We start from the raw sequence: 16,125 nt of genomic DNA, 5'->3' as shown, positions 1-16,125 counted from the left end.
TTACTTTGACAGAGGAACAGGAAACCTACCGGAACTCTACACTGGTGACCAAGTAAGGCTAAAAGACAAAACGAACTTATGCACTCAGAAGGGAACTATCCTTAGTGAAGTCCAACCATGATCATACACCATTCAGACAGATAAAGGTGCTGTTCTGCAAAGAAATCATCGAGATCTTCAAATGGGACCTGCCACAGTAGATGGAAAGATGGATACTGTTGAACAACCTGAACGCACATCTGAGAAGACAAAGTCTGAGGCAACATCTCAGATTCAAGGACAATTAATTAGTAGGTCGTCAAGACACATGAATCCTCCTAAGAGACTCATTGAGCAAATTTGAAGACTCCTGTTATAGAATGAAGTAGTGCTATCTTATTCGCTCTTCAAGTTTTATTATATGTAAATGTGAACACACATAAAACAAGTTTAAAAAATGTTAACAATGTTGATAATAATGAAAATATAAGTTCTTGGTATTAAAGTTAAAATTGCACAGTTATACAATGAAAACATGTTAGTTAAAAGTAAGTTCCTTTTGTTTTAAGAAAAAGAGATGTAATGGTAGAGATCGTGGTAGTAATGCAACTAGCAATGCCTTACTGTTTGATTATACTTGAATGCTACCGGGGCTGATGCAGAGCAGGGCACTGAAGTATGCAGATCTGTAATGGAGGTTTGCAGCCTCATGGCATGCCTCATGGTGCTGTTTGCCACAACTTTAAAGTAAAGAACCCTTTCCTTCATCTACGTGTTGTCCAAGAACTCACACATAAGATGAAACAACTAAGGCAATGAAAGGCAAATGGAATGTTGGCCTGCATTGCTAGACAGATTGAGTTTAGGAGCAGGGATGTTATGCTGCACTGTACTGTAGTACTGTGTAAAATTTTGGTCTCCTTACTTGAGAAAGGATGCCCAGGCTTTGGAGATGGCCAGAGGAAGTTCATCAGGTTGATTCCAGAGATAAGAAGGTTAGCCTATGAGGAGAAATTAAGTCATCTGGGACTATACTTGCTGGAATTTAGATGAGAGGGAATCTTATAAAAATGAATAAAATTATGAAAGGCATGGATAAGATAGAGTAGGTAAGTTGTTCCATTGGAGGAAAAGACTAGAACTAGGGGACATAGTATTCAGGTTAGTAGATTTAGGACAGAGATGAGGAGGAACTAGAGAGTGATGAATCTATAGAATTCACTCTCCATTGTAGCAGTGGATGCTACCTCAGTAAATATATTTAAAGCAAGATTGGATAGATTTTTGCAAAGTTGGGGAAATAAAGGATATGGGGAAAAAGCAGGTAGGTGGAGATGAGCATATCATCGAATTAAATGGTGGAGCAGGCTTGGCGGCCTACCCCCTGCTTCTTATGTTCCTATGTTCTTAAGTAGAAATGAATGAAACAATGTTCACTGATGCAAATGTATAGATACAAAACTAAGGATGGCAAGAGGCCATGTTTTTTTTCTTTCATAAATAATTTTTTGTGAATAAAGTAAATATTTGTGAAAAAAAAGCTTGACCTGAATGGTGGAGAGGGGGAAGTGTAGGTGCAGACTTAGTGTGGTCACAGGGATAAGGGCCAGTTGAGCTAATTAGTGAAAAGGGACAAGGGAGTTGCAGAAAAAGTGATCCATGCGGAAAGCCAAGATTCCAGGAATGGGAAAGCTCCAATAGGAGTGGGATCCTATTGGAAGTGATAGAAATTATGGAGCATAATACTTTGTATGAGGAAGCTAGTGGGGTACTTGGTGAAGATGAAGGGAATTCTATCTGTTATGTTGGGGCAATCATGTAAGGGAAAATAGAGGATACTTGAATAAGGGCTGCATTGATAGCAGAGGAGCGAAGCCATATTAACTGAAGAAGAAGGACAGTTTAGATGTTCTGAAATGTAAGGTCTCATCATGGGGACATATCTGGCAGAGAAAGTGACAGATGGGGATAATATCATTACAAGAGATAAGGTGGGAAGTTGTATCATCCAGGTTACTGGGAGTCAGTTCGTCGGTTTTATCAATTTCACTGCCAACTTCCACTCTGCACTCAAATTCACTTGGTCTATCCCCAGTATCTCTCTCTCCCCTTTCTCAATCTCTCTGCCTCCATCCCAGGAGATAGGGTATGTACCAACATATTTTACAAACTAACAGTCTCCCACAGCTACCTGAACTACACCACTTCTTGCTCCAGTTTTCAACCATCTGCCATCTTTGGTTTTTTTTTGCCTTAGATCCAATCAGTTCTGCTTCATGGAAAGTTGCCTCATTTGCCAATTCTAATAACTCTGCTATAATCTAAATTCCCAATCTATGGTGTATTTAAGGTGCTTATTTCAAATCATCGGGTAGTTATTATATTCTTTTTAAATCAACCTTGCTTAATCCGATGCAGGTGTAATCTCTTTTTACTCAGTTGTTGATTGTAAAATGAGGCAATTACAAAAAGACCTTTTATCTTCCCACAAGAAAAAGCTACTAAATACTGTGATGAAACTGGAAACTGGTTTAAACATCCAGAAACTAATCGAACTTGGTCCGACTATACATTTTGTAACAAGTTCACAGATTATAAACGAAAGGTAAGTGTCACTTCTTCATTTTCTGCACATCTGAAATATCTGGTGTCAAGAAAAGCCAGTTGGATTTACTTATATATATATTAAGTTAAATCATGCAGTTGTTTTGTTTATGGAGAACAGGAGGCTGAGTGTGGGTTTATGAAGTCTGGTGGGACAGGTTTTCTTTGGGTAGCTAAACAGAAACATAGGGAGTCAGAGGAAGAGTTGGCCATTTATCTCTCCTAACCTGTTCTGTCACAATATATTCATGACTTAACCTCTATCTCACCTTAACTTCTAGCTCTTGAATACCACTTTCCTGCACTATCCGGTTGCCCCTTGATGTTTTCTGCATATAAAAATGTTACCTTGCATCTTTAAACTATTCACTGACTTGACCTGAAGCAGCAAATTCCATAGGTTCATCACCCTTGCAGTGGAGCCATTACTCCTGTTAGAATTTCGCAAATTTCCATTGGGTTCCCTCTCATTCTTTTAAATTCAATATTAACTTAAGCAAGTTAATATCTCCTCAAATGACAATGCCTACATGACAGCAATCAGTTTGGTGAACATTCACTGCACTCGCTGTCTCTCTATGCAAGTCTATATTTCTTTAGGTCAGGAGACAAAAGCTGCATAGAATACTCCAAAAATGATTTCATCCAACCCTGCATGATTACTGCAGGGTACCATTGCTCTAGGACTCAAGGCATCTTTCTCGGAAAGTCAAAGACAATTTGTCTTATACTGCTTGTGTGCATGTATATTTGCTTTCAATGACTGGTACACATGCATACTGAAATCATTTTAAACATCAACACTTCATAAACACATGCAAATAAAGTGCAATCTTTCTACTTTTGCTACTGAAGTTCATAGCTCACATTTATCCATTTTACACTGCATCCATGTTATACTGTTGCTGCATTAGGGTCAGTTGGTAGATAAGGTACAAGAACACCACACCATTAAAATTCTCCACTGGGGAGGCAGAAGGAAAAGAAAATTAATGCCATTAAACTAGTCTCTTTACATTTACTGTATTTTTTGTGGATATTTTACTCGATGAGCTTCTTTTGAGACCTTATCGTCTATTTCATGAATATTTTATTTCTCCAATAACACAGAAGGGCAATATGAATCAATTCCATTGCTATCTGAGAACCCTCCTTTAGTGGTGCCTGTACCTTTTGTGTCACCAACATCGATCAGTACAAGTGACACGTAGAATAAAATGAAGTCTGACTACTTTGCGATGATGCATAGTGCCGTAGGTTATTGTTTTCACAAAATGCAGGTTCAGATCCAGATTTCAGATTTATTGTCAGAGTACATACTTGACATCACATGATTCCTTTTTCCTCCAGACACAGCAGAATTACCACTAATTGGTCATGCAAAAAATAAACAGTACACAGCTTAAACACATAAATAAACAAACAACTGTAAAGAAATAACAAATTTAAACAGACTGAGAGAAGAAAAAGAAAATTAATAAAGTGCACAAGTAAGAGTCCTTGAGTCTCTGATTGAGTTTGTCATTGAGGAGTCTGATAGTGGAGGGGTAGCAACTGTTCCTGAACCTGGTGGTACAAGTCTTGTAGCAGCAGCGAGAACAGAGCATGTGCCGGGTGGTGAGGGTCTTTGATGATTACTGCTGCTCTCTGTCAGCAGTGATCCCTGTTGATGTACTCAATAGTGGGAAGGGCTTTGCCTGTGATGTCCTGGACTGCGTCCACTACCTTTTGGAGGGCTTTATGCACAGGGGTATTGGTGTTCCAGTACCAGACTGTGATGCAGCCGGTCAGCACACTTTCCACCACACATCTGTAGAAATTTGCCAGTGTTTCTGGTGTCATACCAAACCTCTGCAAACTCCTGAGGAAGTAGAGGGCTGACGTACTTTCTTCCTGATGCCATTGGTGTGTTAGTCCAGGAAAGATCCTCCGAGATGGTGACTCCCAATAACTTACATTTGGTCATCCTCTCCACCTCTGATTCCCCAGTGATCACTGGATTGTATACCTCTGGCTTTCCTTTCCTGAAGTCAACAATTAGTTCCTTAGTTTTGGTGACATTGAGTGCAAGGTTGTTGTTGGTGCACCATTCAGCCAAATTTTCAATCTCCATCCTGTACGGTGACTCATCCCCCTTATACAACCCACTACCATGATATCGTTGGAGTATTTGTAGATAAGGTTATTGTCGTTCAGAGCCATGCAGTCATAGGTGTAAAGTGAGCAGAGCAGGGGGCTAAGATTGCAGCCCTGTGGTGATGGAAACTATGGAGGAGAAGAATCTTCACTGATTGTGGTCGTGAGGTGAGGAAATCCATGATCCAATTACACAGTGGGGTGTTAACTCACAGATTTTAAATTTTGCTAATCAGTTTTGATCAATACAAATGAAATTTCAAAATAAAAATGATAGATCAGAACAAAGTCCTATCGGTGAAAAAAGTCTGAAGGAACATAAAGAATGGACACCATCATTATGCTTCTCTAATGTAGCTAAACCTCAAGGTTTTTTGAAAATTAAAACATTTATACAACCAACATTTTTGTGTCTTTTCAAACACCTTTCAATGAATCAAGATATGTTTAACACAAAAAATAATGCAAGAATCACAAAAGTTTTTTAAAAAGTGACTGATCACAATATTTCTTTGTAAGGAATATTTTCTATTTTCCTTATTAGATGGCACAAATCCTTTGCCACATAGCTGTTGTGGGCCACACTCTGTCAATCATATCCTTATTGATTTCTCTGGCCATCTTCTTCTATTTCAAGTAAGTACTAACTTCATTTAGTCTATTTTTCATCTATGCAGAAGACTTTTTTTTTCAACGAGCATGTGCTGGTTACATTAAATAAATGATAAAAGGGTATCCACCAAGGTTAGCCATGGAGGCAATGCATATCCCACAGTCTGCAGAAAATGTAGGGCCCCTAGTCTTTGGGTGAGTTATAGAACAGCTTGGATTTATCTCCTGAGCTAAGCTCCCCAACCTCCTTCTGACTCAGAAAGCCCAGTTTCACAGAGGAATCAGGCAAGTGGTCTTTTCTTACTTTGTAGTAATTGCCTACACCTTGATATGAGAGGTCAGCCTTAACACTCTAAAAATAACAAATCCAGGAACAGAAGAAATACCTTTATAATATTTGTCTACAAAATTGAATCAATGTAGGAGGCCATTTAATCCATCACCTTAGAGCTAACTTCCTGAACACAGACAGGTAAATTTCAATCCTCAGCTCTCACCCTGTGGCTCTACATTATTTTAGATTATACTACCATCACCTTTTGTGAATTCCAGATCATAACAGTACAAGTCATATTTTTTTTTTTCCTTATGATACTATTTTTTCTGCCTTCAGTACCATAGATGGCAGAAAATTTATTCCCAAATTTCAGGATCTAGGGCTCTGCACCCCTTCTACATTTAGATCATTGACTTCGTGTCTAAAAGACCATAATCCATGATGATGGGAATCAATATCATCTCCACAATCACCAATTACTTTCATCCATGTCCTGTGATTCTGGACTCCATTCCCTTCCCATTGCTTTCCATGGCTCTCTGATGGTGAACTCATTTGTATGTATGGAAGGGGAGGGAGGGAGGGACTGTTTTGCTTTTGTTTGTTGTGTTTGTGAGAAAAAGTTTAATATATTGTATATTTAATATTTAATATTTAATTTTTGAAAAAATATTTAAAAAATAATAATGATAATGAGTTTCTTATCGATATTGTATAATGTCCAAGTGCACTGAAATCCTTACTGGCTACAGCCAAATTGGTACGTTGTGAAACAAAACCTACACAATTTCCCTCAATGGCTACATGAATGAAATATGCATACAAAAAGAAAAATGATTCAGCCCAAGAGTGCCCACATCAACTTGCACAATATTAGTCCGAAGCAGGAAGTTCATCATTCAACCACCAAACAGATTTTGAGTGGATTGACAAACTGGATATCTGAGTGTGGGGTTCTGGTAAGATATGAAAGTGAAAAGAGAAAGTTCAAGGTTATTTATCATCTGATTGTACCAGTACAACCCAACCAAAAGAGCATTTTCCAGTCCACGATACGCAACAATGCTAGCACACATACATTCATAATACACACACAGACAAACAATACATTTATACATATTATTAATAAGTAGTAGAGTTGGGAATAGTTGTTTTAGCAGTTCAACAGTCATAAAGCAGTTTCACTGCCTATGGGAAGTAGCCGTTCCTCAGCCTGGTAGTTCTGGCTCTGATTCTTCTGTACCTCTTTCCTGATGAGAGTAGCTAGATATTATGTGCGGGGTGGTAGACATCCTCCAGATTTTGTGAGCCCTCTTTAAACGGAATCACATTGATAGAGGAGGGAGGACCCCCCCACAGTGATCCTCTGCTGCTTTTATGGTCCTGTGGATTGACCTCCGATCTGATACTCTACAGAAAATGTAGCACATTGTGATGCAGCTGGCCAAAGGTGGGGATAGCAGAAGTGAAATAGCAAATTGTTATTGCAGTCATGTTGGTATAAATTATGTCATTGATTTGGTGAGTTACCTTAAAAGACCTTTCACTTTTCTTGGTGGGAAGACAGAAATTTTAAACCTCTGCAATAAAATAAGTATATCTCCACAGAATCCTCCTGTTACAAAGCTAACAGCACTCTGTTTAATACTTGACAAAAGAAAACAGAAATATGCCAAGATAATCCAATACCCTCACATTGCTTGGGGTGATACACATATATTTAAAGATTCTGTGAAGTTTTCTTCTATAATTATCCTATAAACAGTGATGTTGGCTAACAAAAAGGATAGTGAAATATGACCATTGTGGATCTGGTGAATGACACAAAATAGGACTGAACTTCTGAGAAAAAATGTATTAGTTCATGCAGGGATCCTTTGTTAAACCATCAATGTGCACGTTATGGTTTGATGCTTAATGTCCCATAGCAATTTTCAAACTTTTAAACATAGCATGGACTTCTCTTTAAACTTTGTTTATTTAATCACTTTCATGCATTTTCACAAAGATATTTACATAAATTTTAAATATGCACAAAGCTGAGAATGTACAATAAAGAAAAGCAATTGTCCAAATTCCTTTTGAGATACCTCCTCCTTCATTAGCATAATGTGCAGAATTTGCCATCCAGAGGAATATTATGTCAATAAAAAAAATCCACAAGGACATTTCCAATTGTCAGTTTTACCCTTGAAGAAAACTGAAGCTTCAATGAAAATACTCAATTGAAAATTATCTGACAAGGATCAGATGCAAATTATATCCATACTTAAACATCAATGATATTGAATCTCTAGAAGCCAAGGAAGTTTTCTAAATTATACCTAAAATTGTCCAAGCAAAACTTTTTTAAAAATGAAAGAAGTGTAGGTGTAAGTTAAACTCGGTGTAAGTTGAGCTGCGACAATCTTTAATTCTGGCTGAAGAAAGAAAGAATGTGCTGGAAGTTGGTCTAGGCACAAAACCGGCCAAACTCCTTTGTCAAGTTAACAAACAAGTTGAGGCTTTGCTGATTGTGCCCATTTGCAGATGTTGGACAAAGATTTAAAATATAAAATTTAAATTTGTTTATAACACAGTGGAAGCTGATTCTAGCCCATGAAGCTTGTGCTGCTGAGTTACACCCAATTAACCTCCCAACACCATAGGTTTGGAGAGTTGGAGGAAACCCATGGTCACTGGGAGAATATACAAACTCCTTGCAGACAGTATTCCCCCACACCTTGATGAAGGGCTCAAGCCTGAAACGTTGGTGATATATCTTCACCTTTGCTACATAAAGGCACTGTTTGACCTGCTGAGTTTCTCCAGCATTTGTGTTTTTTTTTTCATTTAACCACGGTGTCAATAGAATCCTGTGTTTTACCCCCACTTCATATTTCCCCAATTTTCTGATTGCTCTACCTCCTAACCTCGCAATCTGGTTTCCTGTACTCCTCTCTCCAAATACTGTGGTTCTCTGAACTTGTAACTCTCAACTAATGCGCTTCTCTTCTCCACTTACCCCTCTCCCTGATGTACTGATTACATCTGATTTCTGCTCCACTTTTTACTGATCTCCTGACCACCACCTGCTTTGATGGTTTTTACCCTCCCTCAAGTCCACAGCTGGTCTCAGATCCTACCTTCTTCTCCCCTTTCAGCATTCTAAAGGAACTGTTCCATGGCCACTCTTCTATCCCCACCAAACTCTCCTTTTCTAATGGTACCTTCTTGTGCAACTGTGGGAGCAGCAACACCTTCCTGTTAATCTCATTCCTTTCCAAACCTTAAGATCCAGATAGTCCTCCCAGGTAAAGCAGCAATTAACTTGCACATTCTCTAATTTAATGTTATTGCATGTGGTCTCTTCTACATCAGAGTTACTAAATGTAGATTGATCACTTTGGAAAACACCACTGTTCACTTCTTAAAGGAAACTCTCACCTTCCAATTTCCTGTCACTTTAATTCTCCATCCCACTCCTACTCTGACCTTGCTAACTTTGGCATCCACTGACCTCAATGTAAACTCAAGGAATGGTATCTCATATTCCTACTATGTATTTTACAACCCCAGGAGTTATTTTTAATTTAACAACTTCAGAAAAGCTGCCTTTTCTCAGACATCTGGGTATATATTTGCTTCGCGTGATTTAAAAAAAAATAATTTTGTTGTGACTGTCAGTTCTGAAAGAGGTGCCTTAACAACATAGGTTTGTGCCCTATCACAGACATGTCCTCTGTCCTCCTCTTCTCATGGATTAGACAGGAACACTGTGTCTGCTAGCAGAAATTTGTCTCATGCAACTGCACAAAAAAGGCCACATCAGTTTGTTTATCCAGTAAGCCAGTAGCTGATATTTAATACCACTGATCACAATGGAAATAAAACCACACAGTTCAGAAGAAGGATTTTGATCTGAAACCTTGACAATTCATTTCTCCCCATGGATCCCTCTAGCAGTTTTGGGTTTGCTCTGCATCTGCAGTTTTTTGTGTCTCCTAAATAGGAGTGGAATGAATTATGATTTGGGAATTTACAAGCTGTTGGTTTGATTTTAATAATGGACATATGAAATATTTATAAAAATTGTGAAATAGTTCTACAAGGTAAGCATCGTTAATTTGGAAGCAACAAGGTTTCTCACAAGTCAAACAGAACCAAGTGGTGGCTTTGACTTCGAACATAATGAAGTGGTTGGAGAGGATGGTCAAAGCTCACATCAACTCTAGCCTCCCAGCCAACCATAACCTACTCAGCCCTAGAACACCTAGATGTGAAGGCACTGTTCACAGACTACAGCTGTACCATAGTCCCCAACAAACTAATTCCAAAACTTCAGGAGCTAGGCCTCAGCACCCCTTCTGCATCTGGATCCTGTGCTTCCTGTTTAACAGTGAAGATGGGAAGCAACATCTTCTCCACGATCTCACTCAATCCTGTCTCTCCTCAAGTATTTGTACTCTGTTCCTCACTATTCTCCATGGTGTACATCTAAGTACCATCTGAATCCATTTTCACATTTGCCAGCAACACCACAGTAATGGGCAAGGAATCAATTAACAATGAGATAGAATGGAGGAAATAAATTGGATATCCAGTGCCATGGTGCCAAGATAGCAACTCCACTCTCAACATCAATAAAATGAGGGAAATGATCATTGACTTCGGGAGAGGAGACAGAGTCTGCACTGTTGTCCACGTTAATGGTGCTGAAGTTAAAAGAGTCAAATAGCTTCAAGTTCTTAGGAATAAATATTTCCAGTGACCTCATCTGGTACAAGTGCATTGATGTGATGGTTAAGAAAGTGAACTAATGGCTCTGTTTTATCAGAAGATGAAAAATTTGGCATGTCCTTCTTGTCTTTCAACAACGTCTACAGGTGAACCATTGAAACCATACCTGCTGAACATCACAGTGAGGTATATGAGCTCCTCTGGTCAAGATTTGAAGAAGTTAAAAAGGTGGTGAATGGAGCTCAGAACATAATGCCCCTCCCCTCTTTGGATTCCGTCTGCATCTCCCACTGCCTAGGAGAGGCAGCCCTTTTTGAAAGACCCATTACACAATAGACACACTCTTTTCTCCCTCCTCCCTTCAGGGAGAAGGCATAAGTCTGTGCAAGCACACTCCAACAAGCCTAAAGACAGTTTCTTCCCTGAAGCCATCAGTTCTTGAATGAAACCTGTCACAGTGGTCTCTTGTTGCCCTTGCTTGGTGCTAAATGGTCTTCCTTTTCATTATAACCATATACAGTACTCCGTAAATTGTGCTCTTTACATGGCTTTATGAATGCTAGAGATAATGACCCTCAAGCTGTTTATCTTGCATGCATTAAATTCATTATTGTAGTCTCACAGTGCAACAGCAATGCCTGAAAACATAAAGATTTGTGAAAGAAAACTTTGGAACATTTTATTTGTACATTATTTCATGACAGAGTTAATGATTGAGAGGAACAGCCTATTGCTTGCCCATTCTGACTATTTTCCTGAACTTACCTTCCCTTAGTTTTGCTGGCTCAGATTGGACAAGCACTAAGCACTGAGATCTCAGTAGCAAAAGGGCCTGGACTGACATGGGCTGGAAGAAAGTTATCACTGGAAATTCACTGAAATCTTCTGATATTCACTTAAAACCTATTAAAATGAAATCATCAATTAAGAGTTTGATTTATTTTGCATGAAGGATAAATAACTAAAATAATGTAAAACACTTAAAGCATTCATCCAAATACAAAGCAATATAAATATTGCAACTTAAGCAGTAATTGTAAATGGTAACCTTTCTTCCTCACAGCCCAACACTTTGCACTCCAAAGCATGGGCCTACAAGTCCTGGTATAGGCTCAAACCCAATATGTAACTCATATGGAATAGGGAATCTCAACATATTTCTAGTCCACCTTTCGATTCCCTGAAAAGTTCAGTGGGGAAATGAGTGGTGTGGGGCCCTAAAACCTCCTTCCCCATGTGAAGAAATGTCAGTAGTTCTCTGCAGAACTATTGGCAAAACTTAGCTGTGGTACTTGAGCAACCAAAGACTTGCAGGAGGAATTTTTATGATTTTAAAAAATATTTTATTTACAATTTTAAAACATATGACATTAATTGAATAACCTCCCCAACCTCTCTCATCCACCCAACTAACACCCTCCCTCCTCCCCTACCCACCAACAAAGAAAGAAGAAAAGAGATCGTCACTAAGAACAACAGAATTGCTATGATTCTGTTCTTTTTTGAACTGTTTGCTGAGGGTACAAGTGTGGAATATTTTTAAGCAAAAAACATTCTCTGCACATCCATGTGTTTATATTGTGACACTATTAGACCATAGACTAATTTAATGCTCTTGCTTTTCAAACAAAGTTACAGATTCTTGGATGTTTCATTTGCATTGAATTTAGAAACTCAATGTGTCAATATATTGTTTGAGGAAACAATTTACATTTTAGGTATTTTTAGGTCATGGTCATGGCCTTGCATTTCTGATATTATTTCACCATCAGTTCCACAAAGATTATGCAATTCCCCTACCCCCCACCCCCCCCCCCCCCCCCCCCACCAATCCCAATTAATGCTTAACTTGGAGCACAGCAGGGAACTGGAATGATATTATTCAGGGAGTGAACAGCACTGAGCATCTGCAGGGAAACTTGGTCTTATACAGCAACGCTGAATTGGAAGACTCAAGGTAATTAGATGGCTTTATACTTTGGCGCCTACTAAACATCGTGAATACAGTTCCCCTAACTCTCTCCTGATCTCAAGTTTACCTTTGACAGCAAAATCTGGTGCCCATCCCTACTTAATGTACTGTTTCTTGGATTTATATTTGCCATATCTCAACCCACTCTGAAGAACATACTAAATTAAAAATAAGAATATTTGGCAACATTAAGCATGGATATGATGAACACAATAATTATACTGGCTCGAATGAAAAATTGCTTGGCAATAAGAAAAAGAAGCTGATAATAAATGGAAAGGACATCAGCCGTGGCCAGTAACTACTGTATAAAAGAGGGAGTCTATTGAGACGTCCTGTGTCTTTCACATTATTCTTACATGGCAGAGAAAATGTGTATAGTTTTTAAGAAAATAAAATTTGAAGATGACGCTGAAGTATATTAAGGAGAAATATTATGTTCCAACATAGTTCCAAAAGCTCAAGAATAACCTAACAAAATTTATGGATGAATTTTAATGTAGACAAAACAAAAATAATATAAATTTGTTCAGAAAACAGATGTGCAATGGAAGTGCTTTCTTCAGCAAAGCAGTCAGTTATAGAAATCTGCAACCAGTGAAACTAAATAACTTTGGATCCTTGGAGATAAAATGAAACAAATTAACTTTTGCCTAAATCATATCTGGATTCGTAGCTAGCATTTTGACAAAGTAACCTCTGACGTGTTCTCTGTCCTCTATAATTTCAATCTCTGTCCCTATTTCAATTAACCTTTCTTTCTCGTATTTGATTTGATCTCTCCTCTCCTCCCTTAATTTCTGCGCCCAAACAAACTCTCCCTCCAAACAAACTCTTCATCCAAACTCATGATGGCCATTGATCTTCAATATTCACTCTTATTTCCCACTCTTCCTTTTACTCCTCACTACTCACATGATTTTCCTTATCTCTAATCCCAGTTCCTTCAGTGTCTATTGGAAATAATTCTTATCCAACTCATGTACAACATTTTTTTAAATGCTTTGACCATCTACTCAGCACAATAGTCCTTGAGCTCTTAATCCTTTTTAACCCCTCCAACTGCTCCCTTGCAGCTGTTTTCATAAAACCCTGAAATGGCGGGGCTCAAGACAGCCACAATCATCTCCTACACAATGATTACCGTCCTAATGCATGGACTTCAACCAATTTGAAATGTTTCAAGCATCTGGTGATGGAACACATCAAAGCGCACCTCCTAGAGATGATGGATCCATTTCAATTCACCCATAGAAGAAACCATTCCACAGGCAATGCTATAGCCTTGACCCTCACTCTGTCCTGACCCATCTGGAGAATGATGCCTCATATGTCCGGCTGCTGTTCTTTGACTTTAGATTGGTGTTCAATACAATAGTTCCCCAGAGTATGGTGAAGAATCTGTCCTCACTGGAGCTCAACAACCGCTCTTTAACTGGATACTGTGTGCTCAGCCGACTCATATTCATGCTTTTGACCCACAACTGCATCATCAGATCCAGCTCCAACATTGATATCAAGTTTGCAGATGACATAACACTAGTCGGCCTCATCAGCAACAATGATGAGTTGCACTACAGAAAGGAGGTAGAAAATCTCTCAGAATGGTGTGGGGGTAACAACCTGAGTCTCAATGTGGACAAGACGAAGATGATCATGGATTTCAAGAGGACCAGGAATGACTACCCTCCACTACACATCAATAACTCTATAGTAGAGAGAGTGGAGAGCACCAAGTTCCTTCAAGATTCACTTAACCTGTGACCTATTGTGGACACACAAGATCTCCTCACTTGTTACGAAGGTGCAACACTGACTAGACTTCCTGAGAAGACTGAAGCAGGCAAGGCTACCAGTCACTATTGAAGCTCTATTGAGAGCAACCTGGCTGGCTGTATCACAGTGTGGTATGATTGCTGCAGAGAAATGGATTGGAGATCAGTCGCAGGACCATAAGAGTGGCAGAGAGGATCACTGGAGTCACCATCCTCCCTCCATTGATGTGATCTACAGGGATTGTTGTCTAAAGAGGATGTACAAAATCATTGAGGACCCCTTCTACCCTGAACACAGCATCTTTTAGCTGCTCCCATTGGGAAAGAGATACAGGAATAACCGAGCCAGCACCTCCAGGCTAAAGAGCAGCTTCTTCCCACGGGCAATCAGAATCCTGAATGACCAAAGGAACTGCTCACACTAACTGTCTGAGACTTTCATATTCATGAAACAATATTTATTTATTCCTACAGATCATGGTGGCCAAACTTAAAAATTTTAATTTGGATATACAGCATGGTAACAGGCCATTTTGGCCCATGAGTACAAACAGGGTGTAGGTTAATTGGGCAGCATGTGGGTTGTTACGAGCCCAGAGGACTCCAAAAACCAAAAGCAACTGAAATTCACCAAGACAATGGTTACTTAAACAAAATGTCTTTAATTTTCATCAAACATAATAATATCAATTACTATTAATTTAATTTAACCTAACTTAACGCCCTTCTAATTCTAAGTGCTTGTGTAAGTGTTCAGGTAAGTTCTTTGTTTCACTGTCCAGTCATTCACTGTTCAATTCTCTAAGTTCACTGGTATTAGGCAATCTTTCATATTGTGAACAGAATTTAACATTTATGATCTTCACCAGGCTCCGGTGCTTTAACTTAAATTGTTACCACAAAAGAAGATCTTTGTTGGTTTCAGAGAGAGAGAGAGAGAGAGGTGTTCACTTCGTTGAACACACACAAACTGATCCCCTTCAATCAGCCACTTTAGTGTCTTGCAAAGAATTTTCCCCCTCTTGGCTTTTCCACAAAATAACCTCTTCTTCCAGGTTACCACAAAGAGTTCTTCTTTTTCCCCTATTTCAGGAGAAACACGTTAACTAGCCACATCTTCTTTTAATTGACTACAAGGGTTTGGAATAGGCTGAACTCAGAACTCAAAACCCGTCTTCAAATGGGGTCTTATACCAGGTCTGCAAAACTTGCAGTTTCCAACACCTCTTCCTGCTGTAAACTGAAACTCTCTCCATCTCTCTCTCTCCAAATAGAATACATATTTTCTCTCTCTCTCTCTCTCTCTCTCTCTCTCTCTCTCTCTCTCTCTCTCTCTCTCTCTCTCTCTCTCTGTTTGCAAAACCACATGACCCATCTTAGAACAACAAACTTTGACCAGACTTTGATCACTGGCACTAGCAAAAGATTAATCAGTTTCTGAGCCGGGACATCTGTTCATTTAAAGACAATAGTCTATTTCAATACCACAACTGGTATTTATCAATACTTTATTCATGGGTAGGGCCACCTCAGAGGTGAATTGCCGACCTGTGTACACACACTGTGATCATGGCTGCCCGGGTAGAAAATGTCATTAGCGCTTGCATGCAATGGCTGTCGTTCTTATCCATAAACTCCCACGCCGTTGGAATGCCTGAGCCATTCCAGCAGCAGGGGGATTATGGGTAAAAAGTATGGCCATTGCTCCCTCCCCAACACTGTTCCCCGCTAGTGCATTCTGTTCCCCGTTGGCCCACTCCGCTCTCCTGACAGCCCACTCTGCTCCCCACAGGCCCAACAGCTTTCACCCACCAGCCCAACAGCATTCCCCCTGATCCTGACAGTGTTTTCCTGCCCCCGGCTCCAACAGCATTCTTTCCCAGCCCTAACAGTGTTCCGACTCAGTGCTCGCCAAGCCCCAATAGTGCCCCTCCACCCTGATTCCTTGCCTGCCCCAGCCACTTACACCGGGCAATTTAGGGTCCAGTGTGTAAGGGGCTGCAGGGGGCCTCTTCACGGGTAGGATAACTGGGTCCAGAGTAGCCCCAGTT

The 16,125-nt window shown here is 39.5% G+C and overlaps 1 protein-coding gene across 1 annotated transcript in view; it reads left to right on the top strand.

Annotated features, from left to right (window-relative positions):
- Positions 1-16,125, top strand: part of calcr (calcitonin receptor) — a 175,226-nt gene that overhangs the window by 74,655 nt on the left and 84,446 nt on the right. Inside the window, exons 4-5 of the mRNA XM_069929191.1 lie at positions 2,472-2,584; positions 5,264-5,355. Coding sequence (XP_069785292.1) covers positions 2,472-2,584; positions 5,264-5,355 — 205 coding nt within the window. The remainder of the gene's footprint in view (positions 1-2,471; positions 2,585-5,263; positions 5,356-16,125) is intronic.

This window comes from Narcine bancroftii, chromosome 1 (genome assembly GCF_036971445.1).
Source record: "Narcine bancroftii isolate sNarBan1 chromosome 1, sNarBan1.hap1, whole genome shotgun sequence".
Classification (NCBI taxonomy): Eukaryota; Metazoa; Chordata; class Chondrichthyes; order Torpediniformes; family Narcinidae; genus Narcine; species Narcine bancroftii.
This window is presented reverse-complemented; position numbering and strand designations above follow the sequence as displayed.